Below are 24,681 nucleotides of genomic sequence, written 5' to 3' on the forward strand. Positions count from 1 at the left end.
CAGAGCAGCACAGGCAGGGTTGTTGACTGCCATGTTTGGTCACACCAGTCGCATGAGCACTGGAAAGTTGCAAATTACTGTCCAAGTTGGAAACTTAGGGACATGGCCAAACATGGTAGCTGCCAGTTCTTTTGGACTGATATCTAAACCCATCAGTAAAGAGTTTGTGGGATTTGTAATCCAGTAACATCTCATATTTGCATAGTTAATGCCTATAGGCTCCCTGTACAGGCTGAAAGTTATTGGTCGACATCACCTAGACATTAAACAACTAAAACTTTATGCCACCCTATCAATATATACTAATCAGACTCCACTTAATTTTCCAGTAACTGTTCAGCAAATCACAGTTGTATAGGTTGTCCATCACTACTCTGTTATCCAAAATAGCAATGTAATTTTGGCTTTTCAGCATTGCACTCATTTCCATTAAATAGAAGGCAGGTGGATATATTGCTCTTTAGTTGTTTGGTGCTAGAAAAGTTGTGTTCAATACCTTCACCTCATGAACAAAGAAGAGAGAACACAGAGCATATATTTACATATGTTTTCCATTTACAAAGTCATTACAGTGTTATTTAGTTACTAATCTGATTAACCATTGGAAACAGAGTGCTTACTGTCTTATTTTTTCTTTTCTGGTCTGGTGTTTATTGCTATACTGAGACCACCTAGCCAGCACAGTTATAGAGAACACAACACTTATCTGGTATATTTTAAAGGATTAAGGTATTAATGTTGACCTAATATTTTAATGAGTCAATGCATGATGGAAGATGTAGTCAACATCAAGGGCTACAGATGAGGGCTGTATAAAGCAGGTGCTACCTGTTACTGCACCTTAAGATTGGGCCAATCTTACATAATGGCCCCCTTGGCCCCCTTATACTCGTCTTTTTTCTAATGAAATAAAATGTGGGATGAGCCCATACCTACCATCACTTTGTGCCCAGAAGTCTAATATGTATTTCTGCTGCAAAAACCAAAAGCTCAGGTTTTTAGAGAAGACAGATCTTTTGAGAGTGCTTGTATTGCCCAGGCAGCCATTATACTGTCATGTACCTATTCTTTGTTATTATAAGGTACATTATATATTTGTTTATAGATTTGGTTCCAAGTTTTCCTGTCTGATCCTTATTTTTAGTTATCCTTACTATGCTGGTTGTGTCTGGGTGACATCTAGTGGAAATCGTAACTGCCAACAATAGAACATTTTTTTACAGGGAAACATTCTCTACTCACTTTTATGAAACATGCTGTAAAGGGTCATTTTTGGCATTCATGAAGATTAATGGATTTTAAGGCACCATTTCTGTAGCTTGTAGTATAAGGACCATTGTCCATGCCTAATATTACCTACATATTCTTCATCCAAAGCCAAGGCATTCTGGGTAAGGAAAGTTTTGGATAGAAAATGGCATGCATCTACTATATAGTTTCAAGAGTTTTAACAAGAATTGCAGAAAGGGGCGACTAATATAGCTTTTAATAGCAATTGCATTTACAAATAACTTGAAAAGCAGGTTCTCAGGAGGCAAAATATTATACATGGTTTTACATCACCTTAAATGTCTATGGGACAAACTGCTTGCAATAATGAGGTAGAAGAAATGATATAAACAATGTTAAAAAATCTCCAGTTGTTATGTTTTTTATTCAATTATAAACTTACTAATTTGTCCTGTTATTTTAGCTTTCACCACTTCAGGTTAAGTAACTTGCAGAACACTATCCTATGGGTTTATCTGTGCAGCTGTCCTACAGGCTGGCCATTTTTGTTACTGTGTCTAGGTTTGCATGCAGGGTTTATATTTTAGGGTGCTCTATAATGATTGAAAGGGATTGTTCACCTTTAAATTTACTCTTATTAAGATGTAACCATTGATATTCTCAAACGATTTGCAAATGGTATTATTTATTTATTTGTGTGTGTGTGTGCTTTTTAGCTTTTCGTTCAGCAGCACTGCAGTTTGGAATTTTAGCAGCTATCTGGTTGCTAGGATCTTACTTATCTTAGCAACTGGGCAGTGGTTTAAATGAGTTATTATAAGTAATAAAAAGTAACAATAATACTAAAAAGCAACAATAATAATAACATTGTAAATTTGCAGAGCAATCGTTCTTTTGTCTGCTGGGATTACCATTTGAAAGCTGGAAGTGGGAGGCAAATCATTTGAAAACTATAAAAAAGACATAATTAAAACCAATTGCAAAGTTGTTATGAATATTTGTTAGGAATAGGATAATCTATAACTGTATGAAGATTTTTCTATTCCATGTTCACTAATCCCCCTCCAGTAATCTCATGGCAATAGAGCAGTTAACAAAATAATCTTTTCTTGTGTTTCAGAGGTGAGGGTGGAACCTCACAAGAAGCAGTTGCATGTGACTCTGGCGTACCACTTCCTAGACAGTCACTTGCCCACGCTGGAGAAACTTGCACACAGTATAGACATAAACCTTGGCTGTGACTGGGTGGCTACAATATTCTCCCGAGACATTCGGTTTGTCAATCATGAGGTAAATTCCACAGTCAAATAAACATGAAATACAGCATTTTACACTATATTGGTTTCATGTGGATATCACTGTTTCAAATGACTGTGCATTATTATTATATTCTGTTAAATAATTATATAGGTTAATTATATAAGTTAAATAATTATATAAGTTATATAATACCAACACATTGTGCAGTACATTACAGAGATCATGCCTCAATATAATCCTTCCCTCCTTCAGCGCAGTTAAGTCCCTTTTACATACACACATACTATGGTTATTGTCAGTCATCTGAAAATAAGGAGCAAGTGGAATCATACATGGATCTGTCTGTCCTTTTTAAAATAGATCTGTAGCAAGGCTTTCACTTATGTATTACTCTCCCACTGTCCAATGAGAGTGTCTGTTTAAAGAGGGTACATATGCATTGCTTCATAATTATTGCCACACTTCCAAACAGCAAAGATCTACTACTGGATACTCCGCCTCCTCCCAATGAGAGACAGACAGAGTACATAGCCTGGTCCTGCCAACCCAGAGACCACTAAGTAGAAACATTCATGAAATATGAAGGCTATTATCACAATAGTTTGTAACTTAAATTTAAAGGAAAATCTTACCCCCAAAATCAATACTTAAGCAACATATTATATCATATTAAGTGGCATATTAAAGAATCTTACCAAACTGAAATATATATTTAAGTAAATATTTCCCTTTTGCATCTCTTACCCTGAACCACCATTTTGTAAAGGTCTGTGTGCTGCCTCAGAGATCGCCTAGCCAGAAATACTGCAGCTCTAACTGTAACAGGAAGTAGTGTGGAAGCAAAAGCCAGAAGATTAATTGGATCATGTGACCTAATATGTATTGACTATGAAGATTTTCATTCATCCAGGTCATGGTATATCTAATATAAGTATTTATAAAACAACTGGACTTGCAGAGAAATTATTGAAGACATTTCACTACTCATCCGAACAACTTCTTCAGTTCAACTGACTGGTGTGGGAAATTCTCAGCATATAAACCTCATTCATGCAACTCTCACAAGTAACACTTGTTTCTAGGAGTTGCATGATACATTGGTAATCCTATCACAGTAACTACACAGAATCAACACCTCTGTGAATTTCAGATGTCACCTCTCTGAAGAGTTACAATGTGCCATTGTGATTGGATTAGTGGAAGAGTTTTTATACCAAAGACTTCCCACACCTTCAGTTGAACTGAAGAAGCTGCTTGGATGAGTAGTTAAACGTCTTCATTAATTACTCAGCAAGTCCAGTTGTTTTATAAATACTTATTTACGTGAAGCAGGGTTTTACATATGAGCTGTTTTATGCAATATATTTTTATAGAGACCTACATTGTTCAAGGGTATAGTTTTCCTTTAAGTGTAATATTGGTGAAGATAAACAGTAACAGAATATTGATTTAGCGAAAGTCTTGATAGATATAGCCAAATTTGATAAATGTACAAACTATATTGTTAATTATGTCTCAAGGTACATAAACAGAGCTCAACAAATTATTAGGTGTTATATTATGCAGGCAGGTGCAATCATACAGCTCCAGACCCGTGTTCTTTAAAGAAAAATTTACACCTGTCTTCACATAAGTTTTTTCCATTGTTTAAATTATTTATCTTTTAAAGGATAAGTAAACCTTTAAAATAAGTGAATGTAAAATTGACGAGAGTGCTATTCTAAGCACTTTTGCAATGTACATTCATTATTTAATTCCAAGATATCAAGGGATACTTGTACTGTTAATATGAATGAATTTTGTTACAACAGTGCCACCGGCTGGTCATTTTCCCACCAGTCTGACCACCAAGTAGTCAAGGAAGTTGTCAGGAGAAAGAAAGAGGCTGCTCTGATGTTCTTCTGCTTTGAAAAAGGTTTCTAATTGTTTTCCTAAGCAGAAGAACATCAGAGCAACATCTAATGACAACTTCCTTGACTACTTGGTGGTCAGACTGGTGGGAAACTGATCAGCAGGTGGCGCTGTTGTAACACAATTCATTCATATTAACAGCATATGTATCCCATAATATCTTGGAATAGAAAGAAAATAAATAATGAATATAAAGGACAAAAGTGGTGAGAATAGCACCCCCGTCAATTTTACATTCACTTATTTTAAAGGTTGACTTATGCTTTAGACAGTGTAGAACAGTGAAAATTGAAGCATTTTAGTTTATTTTAATCCCACTGTCTTTTTTTAGAGGAATTGTGGGAGGAGGAGAAATGCTGGTCATATTTAAAACAAACCCCTGTATAATGAAATCTTCTTTATCTGTAAACATGAGACATGAGACATGAGTCACAGCTGGCAGAAGAGCAGGCTATTACTTATCTTTATTTAAACAGACTTTCTTATATATAGGGCAAGATGGTTACAAAAACAATCCAATGATTAATTAGTGCTTTTTTAAATGCACAGTAAAATCCCTGCCACACCACCCATCACTTTTTTGTGACTATAAGTACAATTCCCCTTTCCACTCACATGTCATGATGTTTATTTGTTTATTTATTTTATACTTCCAACAGATGCAGTCAGTGCTACAAGTATGGTAGTTACAGCTTCAGTTTTGCAAGTTGTACAATGAAGTTAGACCACTGTCAGCTGACAATTAAATATGTTTAAAAACTATCTGTTTTCTTGTGTAGACCCTTCAAGTGTTATACCCGTATTCACCACAGAATGACGATGAACTAGAGCTGGTTCCTGGAGATTATATTTTTATGTCCCCAGTAGAACAGACAAGCACTAGTGAAGGCTGGATTTATGGAAGTTCACTTGCAACTGGATGTTCTGGGCTATTGCCTGAAAACTATATCACAAAAGCTGATGAATGTGGTACATGGATATTTCACGGGTGAGTAAAAGGTATTACAGGTATGGGATTCATTATCTAGGAATGTTGGCACCTAGGGGTCTTCGGAATAAGAGGGCTATCTTTTGCTTCCATCCTGCCCCCCTTGAAAAGCCTGGAATATGAATGTCAATTTGCTCTTTAAATAATCATAGAAGCCCAAATTAAAAGTAAAGTTGGATGATATTTCTATGGCTCTCTTTAATGTCAATATGTTCATATTATTATTATTATTATTATTATTAACATGTATTTATATAGCGCCAACATATTGCGTAGCACTGTAAAGTAAATGTGATTATACAACTACATCACACATATATCTGTATACTTATTATGAGTTAAGAGGAGGCCCTATAACTATAGAGGAAGCAGACCCTGCAGCTGCAGGGGGGGGGAGGCAGGAGGCATAGCAGTCCCTAAGGCCCTGATTCATATACAGTTTCAATACATATTGGTAAAAAAGTCAACCTTTTTTGGGGGCCTGAAAACGTATTTGCTGTGGGGCCCACTAATATCTAGTTACGCACTGCCCTGACCAAATGTTGGACCTCAAGGGGCTTGAACCAGAAATCCAGCAACCACTAGATGTTTTGATTGGTGTCTATGTGACCATACCAATTCCTGTTGATGGCAACAATAAGCTCAATCCAAACCCAAAGTACCTTTTCTCTAAAAATACATTGATAGGCTGTTTTGTCCAATGCCCTAGAGTGGAGGGTTTTGTGACAACTCTGTGCACTCTACAAAGGATTGTTCCCAACATGGGGGGGTGCCTTTCCTGGAGGGGGGTGGAGATGTAGCTGGGGGGCAGTTAGGCTGAGATATGGGGAGAATGCTTATCTTCTGTTATAGATACAGTTCACCTGGAAGCCCAGTTTGAAGGTCAGTTAGGGTGAGATTGGAGATGAAAGTCTATTTACTTTCCTACATACTATGACTGAATGACTAATGCGCCAATACTATCCTATGTATGCAGCCTTGTTATAAGCTAAGTGAACCGTGTCCAAAGGTTGAGCCTCCAAAGGGTATTCAAACTAATACTAAGTCCGTCAACCACTGGTCTAATATAACAGAAAATAATGGTTAGGCAGAAAGACAGCAGAAATAGGAAGGTCTGAATTTTTCTAGGAAAGGTGACAATCATAGCCATATATTCCTCCCTTTATCTATCAGCAACACCTAACTTACTGTTCCTTTCTTTGTTATAAAATGCATTATTCATTGTTTCCACACTAATATTTTTCAGAGAGTTTACTTTTAATGTAAATATAAAAACCCTGGACCAACACGAAAATCATTAAGATAAAATTTCACCTTTAATAATCTATCATAAAACACTCCAAGCGCATCAAAAATTGGAACCTTGGATCATACGCTTTACGCATTTTGTGGCATCTCGCCACTTTCTTAGAAGCTTACTTTTAATACTAACATAAAAACCAGAACACTACTTCCTGCTTTACAGCTCTCCTGGCTTCCACTGATTGGTTACCAGGCAGTAACCAATCAGTGACTTGGGGGAGGATGTTAGACATCCAGTCACTCCAGCCTTTATAGATTACATTTTTGGCTAACTAACTATATTAGAAACTTTTTTTTATTGTGGAAAGCTATCAATTTGTCCAGTTTTTATTTTTACACTGAACTGTTCCTTTAACAATTAAAAGTTCCCATTGGCTTTTAAAGATGTTGTAACTGTTTCGCCGTAACATTTATTGGAAAGTTTTAAAATCTAATTTTACGAACTATAAAGTTAATAAGTGCCTGGAGAATTAAAAAAATTTGCAAAATGATTTCATATTTATACTATAGAGACTGCAAAATTAGGTTAAAACCACAAGGGGAATATTTCATTTTTAGAAAATGCAAGTCAGAATGCAACTTGATATGCCCTCTTTTCTTAAGCTTTCTCGTCTCCTACTTATACAAAGAAATGGCACATATCAAGGTCCTTGCACAGGAAAATTTCTTCCACCTCTGTTGCTGACTACTTCCCCCTTATAAGAACAAACTGTCTGAACTGCAGCTAGGGTACATGCTGGATTTGGAAAGATTAGCTAACAGTTCCTTATATCTCCACTAAAAATACTAATGAAAGTACCAGAATCTCATATCACTTTTTCTCAAGCCAACGCTTTGGCATTTCTAATCCTTTCCACCCCAAAACACATTAAAGGAGTAGTTCACCTTTAAGTTAACTTTTAGGATGTTATATAATGGCAAATTCTACGAATTTTTTCAATTGGTCATCATTATTTATTTATTATAGTTTTTAACTTATTAACATTCTTCTTCTGATGTGTCAGCTTTCAAATTGGGGTCAATGACCCCATCTAAAAACAAATGCTCTGTAAGATTACAAATTTAGTGTTATTGCTGCTTTTTATTTTTCATCTTTCTATTCAGGCCCTCTCCTATTCATATACCAGTCCCTTATTCACATCAATGCATGGTTGCTATGGTAATTTGGATCCTAGCAACCCAATAGCTAAAAATTGCAAACTGGAGAGCTGCTAAATAAAAAGCTAAATAACTAAAATGTATAATCATTTTCAAATTGTCTTCACTGTTTAAGTCATACTAAAAGTTAACTCAAAAGTGAACAACCCCTTTAAACCTTGATGTAACAGGTGCAATTTCTTCAGGCATATTTACCCTTTACATATGAAGTTATGGTGGAATTATGGAAAAATGCTGCATTTCGGGTTTTTCTGGCACAGATTGTATATCACAAGAACTTGCAAGGGAAAGGTACAGATGTCATGTTGACACTGAATGCCAGAAATGATGCCAATCAGACTTTTAGGGAGGTATTTAAAAAATGTTAAGTTTGTGAGTTTTTTTCTACCTCGAATAAACTTACAACTGGAATGTTTGCTTATTTATGAAGAAACTCGAATGAATGCAATGGGGGGGGGAACTTGAATACTCGAATTGATTGAGTTGTCAGCAAAAAAAAACTTGAATAGCTCAAATTGATACCGTTTTTGAACACAAACCACCAAAAAAAATCCCAAAAATCATGAAAAACATCTTCAAATGGTTCAAGGGACCGCTGCAATTGACTTCTACATGACCTTAACAGGTTTTAGCTGGAGTATTTTCAGATTCAAGCTTTTTGCAGCTTTGGGGCAAAATAAATCATGAACATTTTTATTTTTTTCATCCCGAGTTTTAACTGAAACTACCCTCAAAAAACTAAATTTTTTTGGGAAAACACAACTCGAATTAATATAATACATTGGTATTTAATGCATCAGCTGCATTTCTCCATCAAGGCTGCAGTGATGCTGGAATTATTAGAAAAACACGGCATTGTGGCAAAAATACAAGGAAATTGTGTCCGAAATTGGACTTTCCACACTGCACTTGCAGTAAATAAATGACTCATTTTATCTTCTGATTCATGCAGAAAAGTATATGTAGATATATCATACACTGTATTAGTGGAGGGAACTGTTTAAGGTAAAAACTCATATTTTTATTTGAGACTGGTAGAATGATCATCGATATGGGTTCAGTGGGTTAGCAATTGCTTATAGGGCTGCCATGCAAAAAGCAAAAAACAACTAAAATATATTCTTTATCAGTGCAGCTGCATAAAGTACAATTCCCAGAATGCCTTAAGTTGGTAACTGGCAAAAGGGCAGCTCTCAGTGAGGAACAGCAGTGAAGTGTCAGTAATCCTTTAAAGCAGAACTAAAACCTAAAAACAAATATGGCTATTTTAAACATATTTTATACACTGAACCGGCCTAAAGTTTCAGAATCTCTATAACATGAATGATCCAGGCCTTCGAAGTTGTGCACGGCGGGGTCACCATCTTGGATATTATTAGGAGTCAGTGATATTCACATGCTCAGAGTGATCTGGGCAACTGTTGAGACTGTAAGCTTAGGGGTTATCACAAACCATCATGCGTCCACGTATATATAAATATATATACTGTGTATATACAGTATATTTTGAGTTGCTCCCTGAGCTCCCAGCAGCGCAGAGCATGTGTTTAAATCAGCAGAAAAAAATGAAGAGATACTGGGGCATCTTCAGAGATCTGTACTTTTGAAGATGCAGACAAAGGGCTGTGGTCACTTTGGATTGGTACAGAATCTGAAATCATAATGTGCCACATTTCTACCCTACTTCTTTGTTAAGCTTTAGTTATCAATAGAGTTTGGGTTGCCTCCTTTATACATTTTATAGTTGTTGTCCTTTCTGCTGCAATCTCTTCTTGTGAAAGTTATCTCCAGTAGTGTCTTCTTCAACAACACCTTCTTTTGACATCATATGAATAATACATCTTTATTTAACAGATCATATTCACTTCTTAATATTCCCCTATCCGCCACATGCTCTCTTGGGGACCGAGTGATGGAGAGAAGACAACTGGAAGATCCTGGCCTGGGAGATACATCAGCACTTACAATAATATGTCAACCTATGCAGGTGAATATCTGTTAGCAACTATAAAGTACAAACAAATAAATGTTTATATAGTTTAATGTAGCCCTGCTGTACATGAAAAAGAGAAATATCTTCTATGAAATATGACTAATAATAATAACTTCCGGTATTAATATTATATATATATATATCAGGTCCCTTGGTGGGGCTAAGCTATAAGAAAACAACCTTCCTCTTATATTTTACATTTAATTTGTCACATTTAATGGAACAACATTTATAGGTATACAGTAAATAAATTTATTGAAAAAAACAAAGTTCAAACATCATATGTTTCGTGCCACAAGCCTAGTATTCCAGCTCGTTTGAGGTAAAACTGCATATGACTGTGCTAGCTGCTTTTATTTTCTCTTACTTAATATGCAGTTATCTTCCTCTGAAACTGAATGAGAACCACATTAGCTGTTAATGCCAGATTTCAAAGACTTGGGCAATACTTGAAATAGACTGTTCGGCAACTGTAATGGAAAACAGATTTCTTCCCCTGGGTTAGTACTGTAAGCATGCAGCAGAAAGCAAGCAGATGTTAAAGATATAATAATTTAAGCTTAACAAGGCACCAGCAGTAATAATGTGAGTCACCTATGCTGGCCATGATGCCAAGAGTGCCTATAAACAGCATTCATTCAGTATACAGCCCCTTTAATATGGTACACCTAAATCATCACTGGTGTAGTCCATTCTGTTCCAAAGTCAAATAATCAGTTAAATAGAGATTGCCTGTGTGAGGGGTTTTAAGTGTTGTAGTATAAATAAACATCTACCTGGAAGGACCAACTTCTGGTGAGTCAGTATCATGGTATAACTTTTACCATGAAGACAAAAGAATATTTCATGCAACTTCTAAATAAAGTAATTGAAAAGAACAAGTCTGGGTGGATTCAAGAGATCTTCTCTTGGAGTGCCATTAAATTAATCATTTAGAAATGGAAATAGTGTGGCACAGCTTTAAATCTGTGAATGACCATGCAAGAAAGACACTAGTGAGGGAGGCCACCAAAATGCCATCAGTGGAGAGTGGCAAAAAGTAAGCCAAATAAAATATCTTTTCTACAAAAGGCTATCTTTGATTTGAGCCTAATACCAAAATCAGCTCCCACCAGCTCCGTTGTGAAGCTTGGTGGCGACAGCATCTTGGTGTGGGGATGCTTCTCTGCAGTAAGCTCTGAATAGATGCAGTGAAAGAAAATTTAATGCAGTCTGCAAGAAACCTAAGCTTTAAAAGGAGATATTTCTCCCAGCAAGACCATTACTCCAAGCATAAAGCCAAAACAACACAAGAGTCCAGATCCATCAGAGAATTTGTGCGTTGTTTTTGTAATAATCTGCATCACTACAGTCCAAATTAGCCCAGCTTTGACTGTTTTTCACCTTAATTTGATCATAATTTTACCATATTTTAGCCATACTATGTATGTCAGATCAGCCAGGAATCACTCCCAATGACTGAAATCGAAACTGATTATTTCTGCTGATATATATATATTTATATATGCATATCATTTATATATATTCGCAAATTAGACGTATAGTAAGAATTTCCATCCTGTCATAACTTTTTTTTTCCACCTACATGTTGTTGCAATACAAAATCCCGCATTCAACAAAATTTTTTCAAGGGCTAATAAATATCAAGGGTTAAAAAATAATGGGAGTTGTATGCCAACAAGTTCAGCAACCACAGAAATGGATTCTTAAAGCAACACCACGCAATAAATTTTGTCTTCCGAGAAGACCTGCCCAACTGATTGATCAGTGTAAATTCGTCCTGCTGTGATTTCAGAAGATAAGACTCTTTTTGTTTCATTTTCAAGCTATAAACAGTTATAACTATTCCTCCCCTTTTGAAGTTTGATTACAGTCTGTTCACACTCTCCACTCTCTCATATGATCATAGCTGAAGGTATTAAACAGTTTTTTCTAAATCAGCAACAGCACTCCATTCATTCTTCTAAAGCCTGGTTGTAGTGTTATATGGACAGGAATCTCTGGGTAATCTCAGGGAATATTCCCACTGAAGATGTTCATGCATCTGCATCTCCTACTTTGGAGATATAGATGCAAGATGAGTCTTTTAAAGAATTTTTAATGCCCTTATTGAGTGCTGAACTTTTATCAGTGTCTTTTCAGCAAGTTTCCAGTTCTCGTGTGAGCGACGTGTGGGAATTTAGAAAGCTGCATTATTGTACATTATTTTCTCCTTATAAGGAAAAAGTAGTTGTGAATAGACTCAATATTCTCAGATATTTCCCCCTTACTTTTTTTTATTTATTCTTAGTTTAACAATAGGAATCTATTTTAGTAACTGCCCTGTAAAAGGAAGCCACATTATATTTTATAAACTTAGAAATATCATTTGGCTTCCTTTTACAGGCAATTTCTTCTAGACGTGAACACCCCCTAGTGGCTAATGCACATTTGGTTTATAAATACAGTTTCTTTTATTTAAAGTGGAGAAAGACCTGGCTGACAGAGAACTGGGGACACCTACCAGTAGTTCTTGAGCTGATGGTCAGTAGATCACATCAGTTCAGCATTATACGATCATCCTTCTGTGCAGTTATTTATTATTTCAATTAATTTCAATCATATCTTTCGGCAGACTGGTCCAAAATACCTCCCAAACAGTGTGCAAAGAATATAAAGCTGTTTTTGCTGCAAAAGGTGGACCAACTATTTAAAGGAAAAGGAAAGGTGAAATCACTAGGGGTGCCAAGTATTAGGCACCCCCCAGTGATGATAATCTCTTACCTGAACTGCTCAAGACACTGTATGCCATAAGCAGAAATGAAACAAACACATTTGTAGTTTAAAGATTGTGTTTAGATTGTATCTATGGTAACATGGAAAACATGGCTCTGAATTGCTCACAGAATATAAAGGTGCCAAAAGCTGCCACTAATTCATGGCCTGTTCATACTGGATCACCTAGAGCAGTGCTGCCCTAGTATTTCTAAATAGTGGTTTACTTATTCACTATACTACATGTTCTGGGACCAGATTATAATAAAAGGATGTTGTCATCAGTGGAGCTGTTGAGAAGGCTGGGTACATAAAATCCATAGCCCTGACATGAGGAGGCCTGATCTCCCCACTGAATGCTACAGTACTTACGTAAATAAACATGGTGGGTTCTGCAAAAGTGCTCATTGTGTACCAATATTAAATCGTGTCCTTTCTACCTTTGTGATAGTGAGAGGGGCCACCTGTAAATAACTCTGTGTTGTTTTTGGTCAGCCCTGTTTAACCTTAGGTTATCATGTTCATATCAAATGAATTATAAATCTGATTTGTTTCTGGCAGCCTCTGAGAGTAAACAGTCAAACTGAGACCGGTCCCAAGAAGCAGTGTCTCTTTGTCTGTCGCCATGGCGAAAGGATGGACGTTGTTTTCGGAAAGTACTGGCTGTCACAATGCTTTGATACAAAAGGTCAGTCGTTTTACCAAAATATGTCTTCTTGGCTAACCAGACTGTAATTTAAAGCTGGTAGCACATCAGCTGTGCAAGCTGAAGTGTTGAGGATCCAGGGAAATAGATACATATAAAGCATTGATTTATTCACATTTGGTGTACATTTATTAATAGGGAAGAAAAAGAACAGAGATAAGAAGGATGATATATTTTCTAGAAAAGGTGGCAACATTAGGCTTAGTCTTCAGTGTTTCCTTATTTTCAAGAGTTGAAATTATATGCAACCCCCTCTGGTTTTCAGACCTACTTAACAGCCTTCTGTATTCTTAAAGGAGAACTAAACAGCCCACTGTGTGTTTTATTATTGATTTCACCCTCGGCCCCCCATCTCACCTGCATAGTTTTCTGCTAACAAAACTCTCTTGAACCCCTGTACTAGCTATTTAAAACCGTGCTGCATTCTGTTTCTGTCTCTGTGGCCTGGACCAGTGGCACACACAGTGGCAGCAGATCTGGCCCTGGTAGGGTTGCCTTGTTCTACTCTTATGCAGATCAGGCATAGGATGTGCCTAGTTTTTTAGTGGCAGGCCTAGTGATGTCTGGGGGTGTGCCTGTAAAATCAGGGGTGGGGTTATGATATGGCAATCGACAATTGACGCATTCATTATAAAGCCTTGTATGGATTTCCTAATTTGGAAACACAGGCAGGCAGTTTTAGCCCAGACTGCCCATCTGAAAACCAAGTTGTGTGAAAACTGTATCCACACCAGGCTGTCCGTGTGAAAACTTGATCCACACCAGTGTGAAGGCCAACACTTCCACACTCAATGCGGCACATAAGTGACATTATGCTAGCAGTGACTTGGAGCAAAGTCTTTCGCACCTTTAGTTAACTGCGCACTGCGCACGTAGGATCTGAATTGATCTTTGGAGATGGGGGGCTAATCCTTCTTCAATTCATATGACTGTGGGTTTCTTTTAAAAAATACACACTATGGACCAGTTTATTAAACCTCAATTTTTAGGGGAAGACGCATATTTTTTTGTGGGGAAAAAAAACCCTCTAATTTTTAGAGATTTACCAAAGCTGATAAAAATCCAAATCTGAAAATACACCATCTCAAACCTATCAAGGTCATGTATTAGTCAATGACAGTCGAGTTTTTACAGTAAAAACGAGTTTTCAGAGCGTCAATTGCACAATTCGAATTGGCGCTTGATTTCGTAGTGACGTTTTGTGGCTCAGATTTTTTGTAGAGTTAAAATCATGGAAGGGAGTTTGGCCGGATTTGTTTTCATGAAACAATGAGATTTAATTTGAATTTTAGTAAATGTGCACCTAGAAGTGGAGAGAATTTTCAGTTTCACGCATCAAGGCATAAATTAATGGATTCATAATTTTAAAATAGGGTAAAGGACTTCATATAAAGCAGAAAAAGCTGCAGTTTAAACAAAATGCTAAGCAGAAGGCTGTTTAAAATGCAGTGAAGATTCCCATATGGCCATGTAAAATGATTTTGCTGCAGAGCTTACCCCAACATAATATGTGATTTGCTTTTAGGGAGGTATGTGCGGACAAACTTGAACATGCTCCCGACCTTACCCCAGAGAAGTGGGGGCTACAGAGATTATGAGAAAGATGCTCCGATAACTGTGTTTGGATGCACTCAAGCAAAGCTTGTTGGTAAGATATATCATTGAGGTTTGCATTACTTTATTAAGTTTTGTTATTTGTTTTATAGAAATAAAGCAAGTGCACAATTATAGTTTGCTCCAGTAATTGAGTAAATAAGTCGAACAGTATCAATATTACCATGTGATCAAAATTCAGAAGGGGAATTTCTCAGTCTGCCCTACCTGTCTGTGCAGGACGACTGCACAGAGTTGATTCTCTGTGGAGGCAAGACAAACTGAAAAAAAGTTTTCTCCAATCTCTTGCCTTTGTGTGGCTCCACCTCTTCCTCCAGTTTTTTCAGATTGTCGTGCCTTGGAGGCAGCACTTCTCCTCTCTTGTCTAAATATTTAATTTATGGTTGTGCTCCCTGTTAAATCTTTTACATATTGCAGGTTGAGCCCCTTCTCCTTAAACAAACAACATCTGAAGAGTTAATATGTAAAGAAGGAAGGTAGTGCCCCAATGTGATTGCTTCCTTCAGGTTGAGCCCTATTGTGCATGCTCCTTAAGGTTTATACTCTGGCTTCTGAGCCTAACAAGACCAGCGTGAACTCTCCCAGGTTATCCTAGGTTGAGCCCTGGCGAGGATCCACACCAGTGTGAAGGCCAGGACTTCCACACTCAATGCGGCACACGAGTGACATCATGCTAGCAGTGACTTGGAGCAAAGTCTTTCAGGAAGCACCTCTCTGAACCAGACAGAACACCTTTAGTTAACTGCGCACATTGGATCTGAATCGATCTTTGGCAGTGCACAAGATATACACACCTATAGCTCATTGGGACCTTAGCCTGGGGCTTTGGGCACATCAACATGCACCATTTGAGCCCTTAGGCTCTGTAGACTTGAAGTGCCTATCCTGGAAGGTGGTTAAGCACCAGTGTTTACATCCCCTTTTTTATCCCTTGTCTTTGCAAGGAAGACAAATCTATTTCTTATCGTTCGACTTGTTCTAAAATGGAGAGAAGATAATAACCTGTCAATGTATACAGTTTTGTATACTAAATATTCAGTTTATAACATGCACTGTTGGATGGATCAGTTCTACAACACTTTTTCTGTCTTTCTGCCCTTTAGGTGAAGCTTTGCTGGAAAGTAACTCTACTGTCGACTTTGTCTACTGCTCCCCATCTCTGCGCTGCGTCCAGACAGCACACAACATTCTCAAAGGTAAGCATGCAATTGTAATCCAGTTTGTAAGACAAACACACGTATAGGAGAAACATTTCTAGATGTATTTTCCTTACTCAGTATGCTTAGCTGAATACCAAAATATTAAGGGAAATATGTGTAAAAGCCCAGAGCAGCTGAAAGATGTAAGTACCATATACAAGACATTCATAATTTCACTATGAAGCTAATGAGCAGTTGCACTTGGGCTTTTCTTAGAATTTGTGTCTTATTGGTTAAGATAAATAAACCATTAATGCCTGCTGCCTGTCACTTGCGAAACAAAGTTTAATTGCTCTTTCCCTGGACTGATACTGGGGTGGGCTAAATGAATGGAGACTGGAGTGGAGGGATGGGCTGCAGGAAGAGGGGCAGATGAACGGCAAGTATGTTTGGATGGAGACTTGATTGGAAGGGTGGGCCACAGGAGGTTAAAGGGCATCTCCACTCTGGAGGGAATGATGAATGCTGCATGCCTTTTAGTCAGCCTTTTCCTTACAGTAAAGCAATACTTAATACTGTCTTATTTCTTTTAAGGTCTTAAACAAGAGAATAAAGGAAAAATCCGTATAGAACCAGGCTTGTTTGAGTGGACCAAGTGGGTATCAGGAAACACTCTTCCTTCCTGGATTTCCCCAACAGAATTAGCAGCAGCCAACTTAAATGTTGATACAACATACAGGTAGAACTAATCATTCTCCAATATGCCTACCAGCAGTTTAGTTTCCAACAACCAAATGTCTGTATAAATGACTATTTCCTATTACCTATAAATTACCTATCTAGAGTGTATAATGGAAGAAATAATGCATTGTGATATGCACAATATCATCTATACAATTTATATAAAGGGACTAAATATAAAGTCTTTGGATGTCATATGGCTTAAATGAAGTATTTGTGTTTAGTGCCTTTCAGTAAATTGTTTAATCTGGCATTATACATACAGGTGTTGGATTCGATATCCAGCAACCCATTATCTGGAAAGCTCCAAAGGGAAGGCCGTCTCCCATAAACTCAATTTTATCCAGATAATTAAAATTCTTAAAAATGATTCCCTTTTTATATGCAGTAATAAAAAAGTACCTTGAACTTGATCCCAACTAAAATATAAATAATTAAGTAAAACAATCTTAATCTTATTTAATGTTTAAATTAAATGATTTTTAGTAGACTTAAGGTATGATGATCCAAATTATGGAAAGGACTGTTATCTGGAAAATCCCAGGTCCCGAGTATTCTGGATAATAGGTCTCAAACCTGTAGTTGAATTATTGAAGTAATTTGTACGTAGAACAGACTTATAATTCTAGTCTAAGTGAACTTGTGGACATGCACGCTGAGCTTTTACACTTTTGAAATGTCACAATGAACCCTATTTAAACTGCGAGAAGAGGGGGATTGGCTGATAAAGCTATGTATAGCGGTGAAACACTGGCTGTGCATTGGTGAACTGAAACCATGGAGTTGCCCCCATCCCAACATTGGCTGGCAGTTCACAAATGGACAAAGGGAGGAGCCTGGCTTACTTTAAAGGCAGTCTTCTCTGAGTTTTCTTCTGTAGTTAGTTACTATTCTAATTATTAACATTTTTTTATTCTTAACATTATTTGTAAAGAGCTAACATTTAAAGCTGTTGTGTGTTATTATAACCAATAACTAAATATAACCCTTTATCCAATATTATACGATGCCGCCTGTCTTTTGCTTTATTTTTAAGTACTATTTTTCTTTCATAGACCTCATATACCAGTCAGCAAACTAGTGGTTTCTGAAACATACGATACATATATGAGCAGGAGCTTCCAGGTTACCAAGGATATTCTGAGTGACTGTAAAGGCAAAGGTAAGTCCTACTGGAAACTTTCAGGTTTATAAAATGACGACAGCAAGTAGATGAAAGTCTCTTTAACCTCTTGACTGTCAGGGCTCTTGTATTTTGCCCTTCCCCTTGTCGACTTGTAATATACTGTAGATCAAAGAGTAACCCAGAATGATCCAAGGCTGGCAATTGGTTAAAGGGATCTTTTACCCTTTATAATCACCACTGGGTTTTTGTCAAACATTATGTTATTGTATAAAGATTCGATGGGGTATATTTATCAAAGAGTGAAGTTAGAGATCACCACAGTCCTCTAGAGAAATACAGCCACTCTCCATTCATTTTTATGGGATTTTTTTTTCATTTTAACAATGTGTTTATTATTTTTCATAAACAAGTCAATAATGGAGCAGGACATATACAAAATTCCAAAATATTGAATGTAGAAGTATGCAAATATAATAACAAGTAATGATCTTCATGAACAAACTAAAATCAATACAAATTGCCAAAATTACATAAGAGCAAAGAAAATGAAATGAAAGCATCAAAGCACTTAGAACATAAAATTAGCCAATTTCCATGAAATATTTTGACCTTGCTCAGATAACCTTAAATGAGTATTTATCAATGGGTGAAATTGAAAGGTAACCCTTTGATAAATACGCCTTTAAAATACCCATAGAAATGAATGGAGAGAGGCGGTATTTCACGCTAGTGGACTGTGGGGATCTGTAACTTCACTCTTTGATAAATATACCCCACTGGGTGTAACTGGGCAGTCATTAAACTAAAACTTAAACTAGGTGATCAATGGGTTTAGTAGAAATTGTTAGTGCAAAAAAAATAATTTTTCCCAAGCTCAAGACCAATGGGCTTGGGAGAAATGAAATACCATGGCTTAAAGAGGTAATTTACTGTTAAATTAACTTTTAGTATAATTTGAAGACAGTGGTAATCAGAGACAGTTTGCACTTGGTCTGCATTTTGTTATTTTTCTGGTTTTAATTAATAAACGTTTGGTTCAGTAGCTTTGCAGTTTCAGCAGCTATATAGGGTGCACATTACCCTAGCAACCAGGCAGTGATTGTGGAAAATAAATAGAAGAGGACCTGAATAGAAAGCAACAATAACAATAAAATTGTAGCCTCACAGAGTAGTAGTTTTTTTTTGGCTGCTGGAGTCAGAAAGGAAGACAAACTCCAAAAATGAAAACCAGTTTAATGTTCTGCTAAGTAAAGGCCATTCTGTAACATGCTAAAAGTACTGCTGGGCTATTGCTTCTGCATATTTCAGCATGTTAGGAAGGGCTATAGAATGCTGGGAAATTTTACCCAACTATATCAGGAACAGTATTTTAATGCAACAAAGTTTGATAAATGTAACACGTCTGGCTGCGGCAAGCTGGAGGTGCACAACAATATATTTTTATTCTACTGTGTACTACTACCCTGAAGCCGCAGCCTCAGGTCGTCTATGAAAAAATGGGTCAGTAAACCTACAGGAATATATATGTAAAATGTGCTAGGGCTACACAATGTTGATGGCAGCTTACTCCTATATTTCAGATGTATGCCTTCTGCTGTGCCCTGGAGTACTGGATAAGGGACATACAGATAACCGGAAACCTTTTATCCAGAAAGCTCTGAATTACAGAAAGGCCGTCTCGCATATACTAAATTTTATCCAAATTTTTAAAAATGATTTCCTTTTTCTCTGTAATAATAAAACAGTATCCTATACTTGATCCAAACTAAGATATAATTGAACATTATTGGAAGCAACCCCAATCTAGTGGGTTTATTTAATGTTTACATGATGTTCTAGTAGACTTGAAGACTAAAGAAACAAAATACAGAATGATTCATTATCTGGCAAACCCCAGGTCCTAATCATTCTGGATAACAGGTTCTCATACCTATATAAAGAGAATGGTGCTGCTGTTATGTAAACCAGCTGCATGATATATAACGTGTTGTTATAGTAAATAACATATTACCTGTTACTCTGCCTTTTCAGGAAAAAATGTTCTGATTGTAGCACATGCCTCTTCGCTGGAAGCATGCACACGGCAGCTCCAAGGCCTCACACCACAAAACTCGAAGGACTTTGTGCAGGTGGTTCGAAAGGTACTGAACTTTAGTACTCTTTTCGTGGATAACACCTATCCTTGCAGTGGAAAAGGCTTATGCACTTTGCTAAAATGCTGATTATACTACCATTGCCATTCCTACGACTACAAGAATAGGATCCATGATATGTTCATAAATCACTGAATTACAAGCGATTACTTTAAAAGGCTTATGTACTCGCCGCATACTCTGTATCAAACTCACAATACAATAATTGTATTTGATTACAAGCTACTTTTTTCTCTGGGTAATGACATTTCAAACTGACATACAATGAAGCCTAAATAGAAGCCAGCGCTGCTATTGGCTGCATTATTATATCAGCTCCTGCTGAAATGATTGCAAAGTAGCCGTGTTTTCATTTCCTACTAATGGCTTATGTACAAATGGGAAAGATGAAAGAAAGAAATGCATTTTTAACGTTCAGCTCAGACATCATTATTTGGATGTTGACCTCTTTAAAATCCCTGCAATTGTATTTTATTTAGCAATTCTCCAATTTCTGCTTTATCATTTGGATGTTTTTTCCTGAAATGTTATACATCCAAGTTATTTGGATACAGAAGAGATTGAGTTACACTATGGAAATATATGTCATTTTGATCCAGATTTAATGTAATTAAGTGTTATACATGATACATGTTGCCATATAATTTACAGAGCTGCAAACAGCAGATTAGATTAAATCTGCACATGGAGAATAAACACACTTTGCTCTATTTTTTTCTTTCAACAGGGCATAGAAAGTTTTTGTTTAGAATGTATAACAATAAAATAGGACAGTAATAGAAGCCAGACAGAGGTCAACCTAAACTGGTCTCCCCGGCCCCTCCTGCAGGCCATCCTGGTTTGGTAAATTAAAGGGCTAATTTACGACCACAAATGCAGTGAGCAAAGTGCAATTTCAAGCGCATTTGCCATGCTTTTTCCCAATAATGCAGTTTTTAATCAATTTTGTATATTTGGATTTAAAATAAGCAAACAAAAGAATAAATAAGCAAACATGAAAAATGAAAAAAAAAAACATTACACAAATTCAAAGTTTGATAAATAAATCAATTAGTGTTGTATACTCATCCAGTTGTCCATAGATGTCAGCACTCCAGTTGCAGCTGCCTAGGGGACATTATAGGCCTATTAAGGCAAACCTCTGCTAGAAATGTTTTATTATAAGGCAGACTAGTGACATCCCAGTGGCAGCATCTTCAGTTCAATATAAATATCTGCTTTTTCCATATAGCAGCATACCATTTTACCAATACAGCTATGGAATCTTATCTAAAAACCTGTTATCCGGAAAGCTCAGAATTATAGGAAGTTCACCTTCCATAGAGTTAATTTTAGTCAAATAAATGTAATCTATAAAAAACTTCCTTTTTCTCTGTAATAATAAAGCAGTACCTTGTACTTAAGCTGCATGAATCCATCTTAGTGATAAAACAAACCTATTTTGTTTATAGTTGACTTAAGGTGTGGTAATCCAAATTACAGAAAGATCTCTTACCTGGAAACCTCCAGGTCCCAAGCATTTTGGATAACAGATCCTATACCTGTATCTTAAATTATTTGTCTTCGTATGTTGCCCTATAGCTGCTTACTGTTTTTCCATGTATTACAGATTCCATACTTGGGATTTTGTTGCTGTGAGGAGCTTGGAGATTCGGGCCTGTGGCAGTTAACCGACCCCCCTATCCTTCCTCTGACTCATGGACCAACAGGTGGCTTTAACTGGAGAGAGGCATTGCTACAAGAATAAGCAAAACAAATGGATGTCCTCTATAACAGAAAGCATATATAATCTTACAGAAATGTTAAAATATGTCTCCTCTAGATGCAGATACAAGCAAAGGGTTGGAAGTCTTGTCCAAACACAATACTGTATTACATAGGCCTTCTACAACTGCATGTGTGTGCTTGTGAGGGATACACAGAAGATATTTTTGTTTAAGATTGGTATTTATGAATATAAAATTATATGTAAATTAAACATAAACAAATATATTCCTGCCAACATTGTGTGGGAAATGTTAAGTTATGCATGCACTGGCAGCTATTCCATAGAAAGGTAACCTCGCCCTATACTCAGAGTTCAACCTGGCATGCAGGACAACACAACAGCTTACTATTCAACATATTCATCGTTACAGCAACTCATTTTGATATTTGGTATGTTACCAGCTGTACATGCAAGTGTTATGAGCAGAAACTTATTGCATCTGACATGATGATGTGATTATCTTGAAAGGGGTATGGTTAAAAAAAAATCCTGAAAGCCCCCGATGTCTACTCTACACCAAACTGTAATTGTAGAAAATGTGGACATACTATAGGTACAATGATGTTAATTATAGAAAACAAAGTACTGCCACATTTTATAGATAAACAGTTATTTTGTCATTGTAGTGGGTTTAATGGCATTGACATCAGCATTGTGCTGGATTCATTTTTAGGCACTTTGACTTCCCAAAGTGAAATGTACCTTTAAATATGAAACGAAACCCATGGATCGGACTTGTAGAGCCAGACTTTCTATAGGTTTTGATTAAGACAATATCTTGCATGGTGTCGAGCACCAACACATGACAAAGCACATAGAACTTAAGTATCAACCATCTCCCAGTCCATGATAAGGAGACACCATCTTGGATACAGGTGGCTTACATTGTATGGGCCACACAAGATTTGTAGCAAACAGATATTTACTAAATTAATACTTAGTATTTTAGCCAATGAGTTGTAGAAAAAGAGCAGTTTAGATCAATACCAGTCTGTAGATGGGATGAGAGCAACACCTACCCTTGCGGTTAGGCCACAGTTACTTTAACCCCCTAAAATAAATGTGATGTGTCTGTATGACACTGCAGTAGCCAACGGTAAGTTGTTAGCAATTGTAAGTTGAAGCCATAGGTGTTATATCTATGTATGTATGTATGTATTGATATAATGCTAATCAACAACTCTAGGTATGGCCAAGGCAGCCTTTGGGTGCTTTCTTCTGGGATAGATTCTTCAGGTGCTGTCATTTTGTATCCTACAGCCTATAGGGTGGCAAAGATACAGAGCTGATAGCTTCACCCAACCATGGATGTGGGCTAAACACATGGAGGGGTTGTAGGAGGGAATAAATGTACTTACCACTCCCAGCATAGGAGAGAAACCCTCTATGCCTCAGATATTTATACAAGTCCTGTTTGTTGCAGCGCTCTGTTCTAATGCTGTTGTTCAAGAAATTGTAGCATAAACCAAATATTCCAGATGGCACTCATTATGCAAAAAAAATTTATGTTTTTACTGAGATCTTAGCAAATGATTCAGGGGTAACCTCCTGTTTCAAATACTTGTATGCCAGTGGCCTAGAGGAGGTGCAATCAATTCTAAGGTGGGAAGAGATACCTTAGTAGGCAAATGAAAGCATTATTCAATAATAACATAAAATGAATTTAACATTTGCAAAAAACCCTGGTGATTTTAAAGAATTTAAAGTCTTGACACTCTCATAAACGTTATCATCAAGATGTATACTGATGCTTTTTAATGGAGTGAGGGATTGTAGCACTGTTCATGAAACTTCCAATATGGGATCTTTGCAATTGCCGTAAATGAAGATATGGACTATAATAAGAGTGTTTATAATAATATCATTAATGCATGTAACCTTCAGTGTTGGCTTCTGTTCCACCATGCAACCCATTCTATAACTAGAGGCAGTATGAGCTTTGTTATATAAAGGGGCTGGAACCCATTCCGAAAAAAAGCAGGCTTGTTGCCCAACTGCCAAAATGTTTTTGTTTTCTATTTTTAACTGTGTCCTGATGATGTTTATGTTGAGTAGCCATTTAATCATATGTTATAACTGTTTCATGCTAGGGAGATATGTTCTGCTGAAGCCTGGGGAGTCTCACAATTGTGCTTTGTTAAATAATTTAATGCAGAGTATTATGCAATATATTTTTCTTTAAGTAAGTTTAGTAAATAAAATCAATATTTAAAAACCAGACAATCAAACCAAAAAATGCTATATTGGGTAACATTTTGAGGAAATGTAAACTAAGAGTCATATTTGTTGTGTCTTATGGATGTTATTATTATTTATTCATAACTATGTATGTGCCGGAATATTTTCTGTAATGGCTGTCTCTTTGGCAGTGTAAATTTACATTAGCTTCTTACAAATGGATTGCATGTTAGATATAAAAAGAGGTTACTTTTCATGGAACTACATACTTAGATCAGTGGCACACCAGACAGACAGAGAAATCCACTTCTATTCATGGAGCACGCTGAAATCCACAGAGCGGAGTTTGACCTTTTCTCTGCCCATGTTTCTATACAGATGGAGGCTTATAAACGGGAAAAAATGAACATGGCAAAACTCATGCTACTTTATTCTCGAACGCTAGTTTATTTAAGAAAAGAACCGCAAAACAATTTTTACCTGCACGTTTTTTTTTCCAGAAGAAAAGCTGCACATCCACGAGAAGCACAGAGTTCCATTCGTTTTCAATGAGGCTAAAAAAATCTTGAATGTTTTAATGAACTGGGAAAATAAACATGTAAATAAAGCTGTTAGAGACAATTGCTATTGACTTCTATTGAACCTCGGCAGCTTTTTGCT

At 36.7% G+C, this 24,681-nt stretch overlaps 1 protein-coding gene across 1 annotated transcript in view; it reads left to right on the forward strand.

The window, feature by feature from the left end:
• Window positions 1-24,058, forward strand: part of ubash3b.L (ubiquitin associated and SH3 domain containing B L homeolog) — a 118,137-nt gene extending 94,079 nt beyond the window's left edge. The window contains exons 5-14 of the mRNA XM_018225752.2: window positions 2,351-2,520; window positions 5,181-5,389; window positions 9,704-9,836; window positions 13,158-13,284; window positions 14,828-14,950; window positions 16,020-16,112; window positions 16,650-16,794; window positions 17,852-17,958; window positions 19,954-20,063; window positions 21,685-24,058. Coding sequence (XP_018081241.1) covers window positions 2,351-2,520; window positions 5,181-5,389; window positions 9,704-9,836; window positions 13,158-13,284; window positions 14,828-14,950; window positions 16,020-16,112; window positions 16,650-16,794; window positions 17,852-17,958; window positions 19,954-20,063; window positions 21,685-21,822 — 1,355 coding nt within the window. The 3' untranslated portion in view covers window positions 21,823-24,058. The remainder of the gene's footprint in view (window positions 1-2,350; window positions 2,521-5,180; window positions 5,390-9,703; window positions 9,837-13,157; window positions 13,285-14,827; window positions 14,951-16,019; window positions 16,113-16,649; window positions 16,795-17,851; window positions 17,959-19,953; window positions 20,064-21,684) is intronic.
• The last annotated feature ends 623 nt before the right edge of the window (window positions 24,059-24,681 follow it).

Source organism: Xenopus laevis, chromosome 7L (genome assembly GCF_017654675.1).
Source record: "Xenopus laevis strain J_2021 chromosome 7L, Xenopus_laevis_v10.1, whole genome shotgun sequence".
NCBI classification, from domain to species: domain Eukaryota; kingdom Metazoa; phylum Chordata; class Amphibia; order Anura; family Pipidae; genus Xenopus; species Xenopus laevis.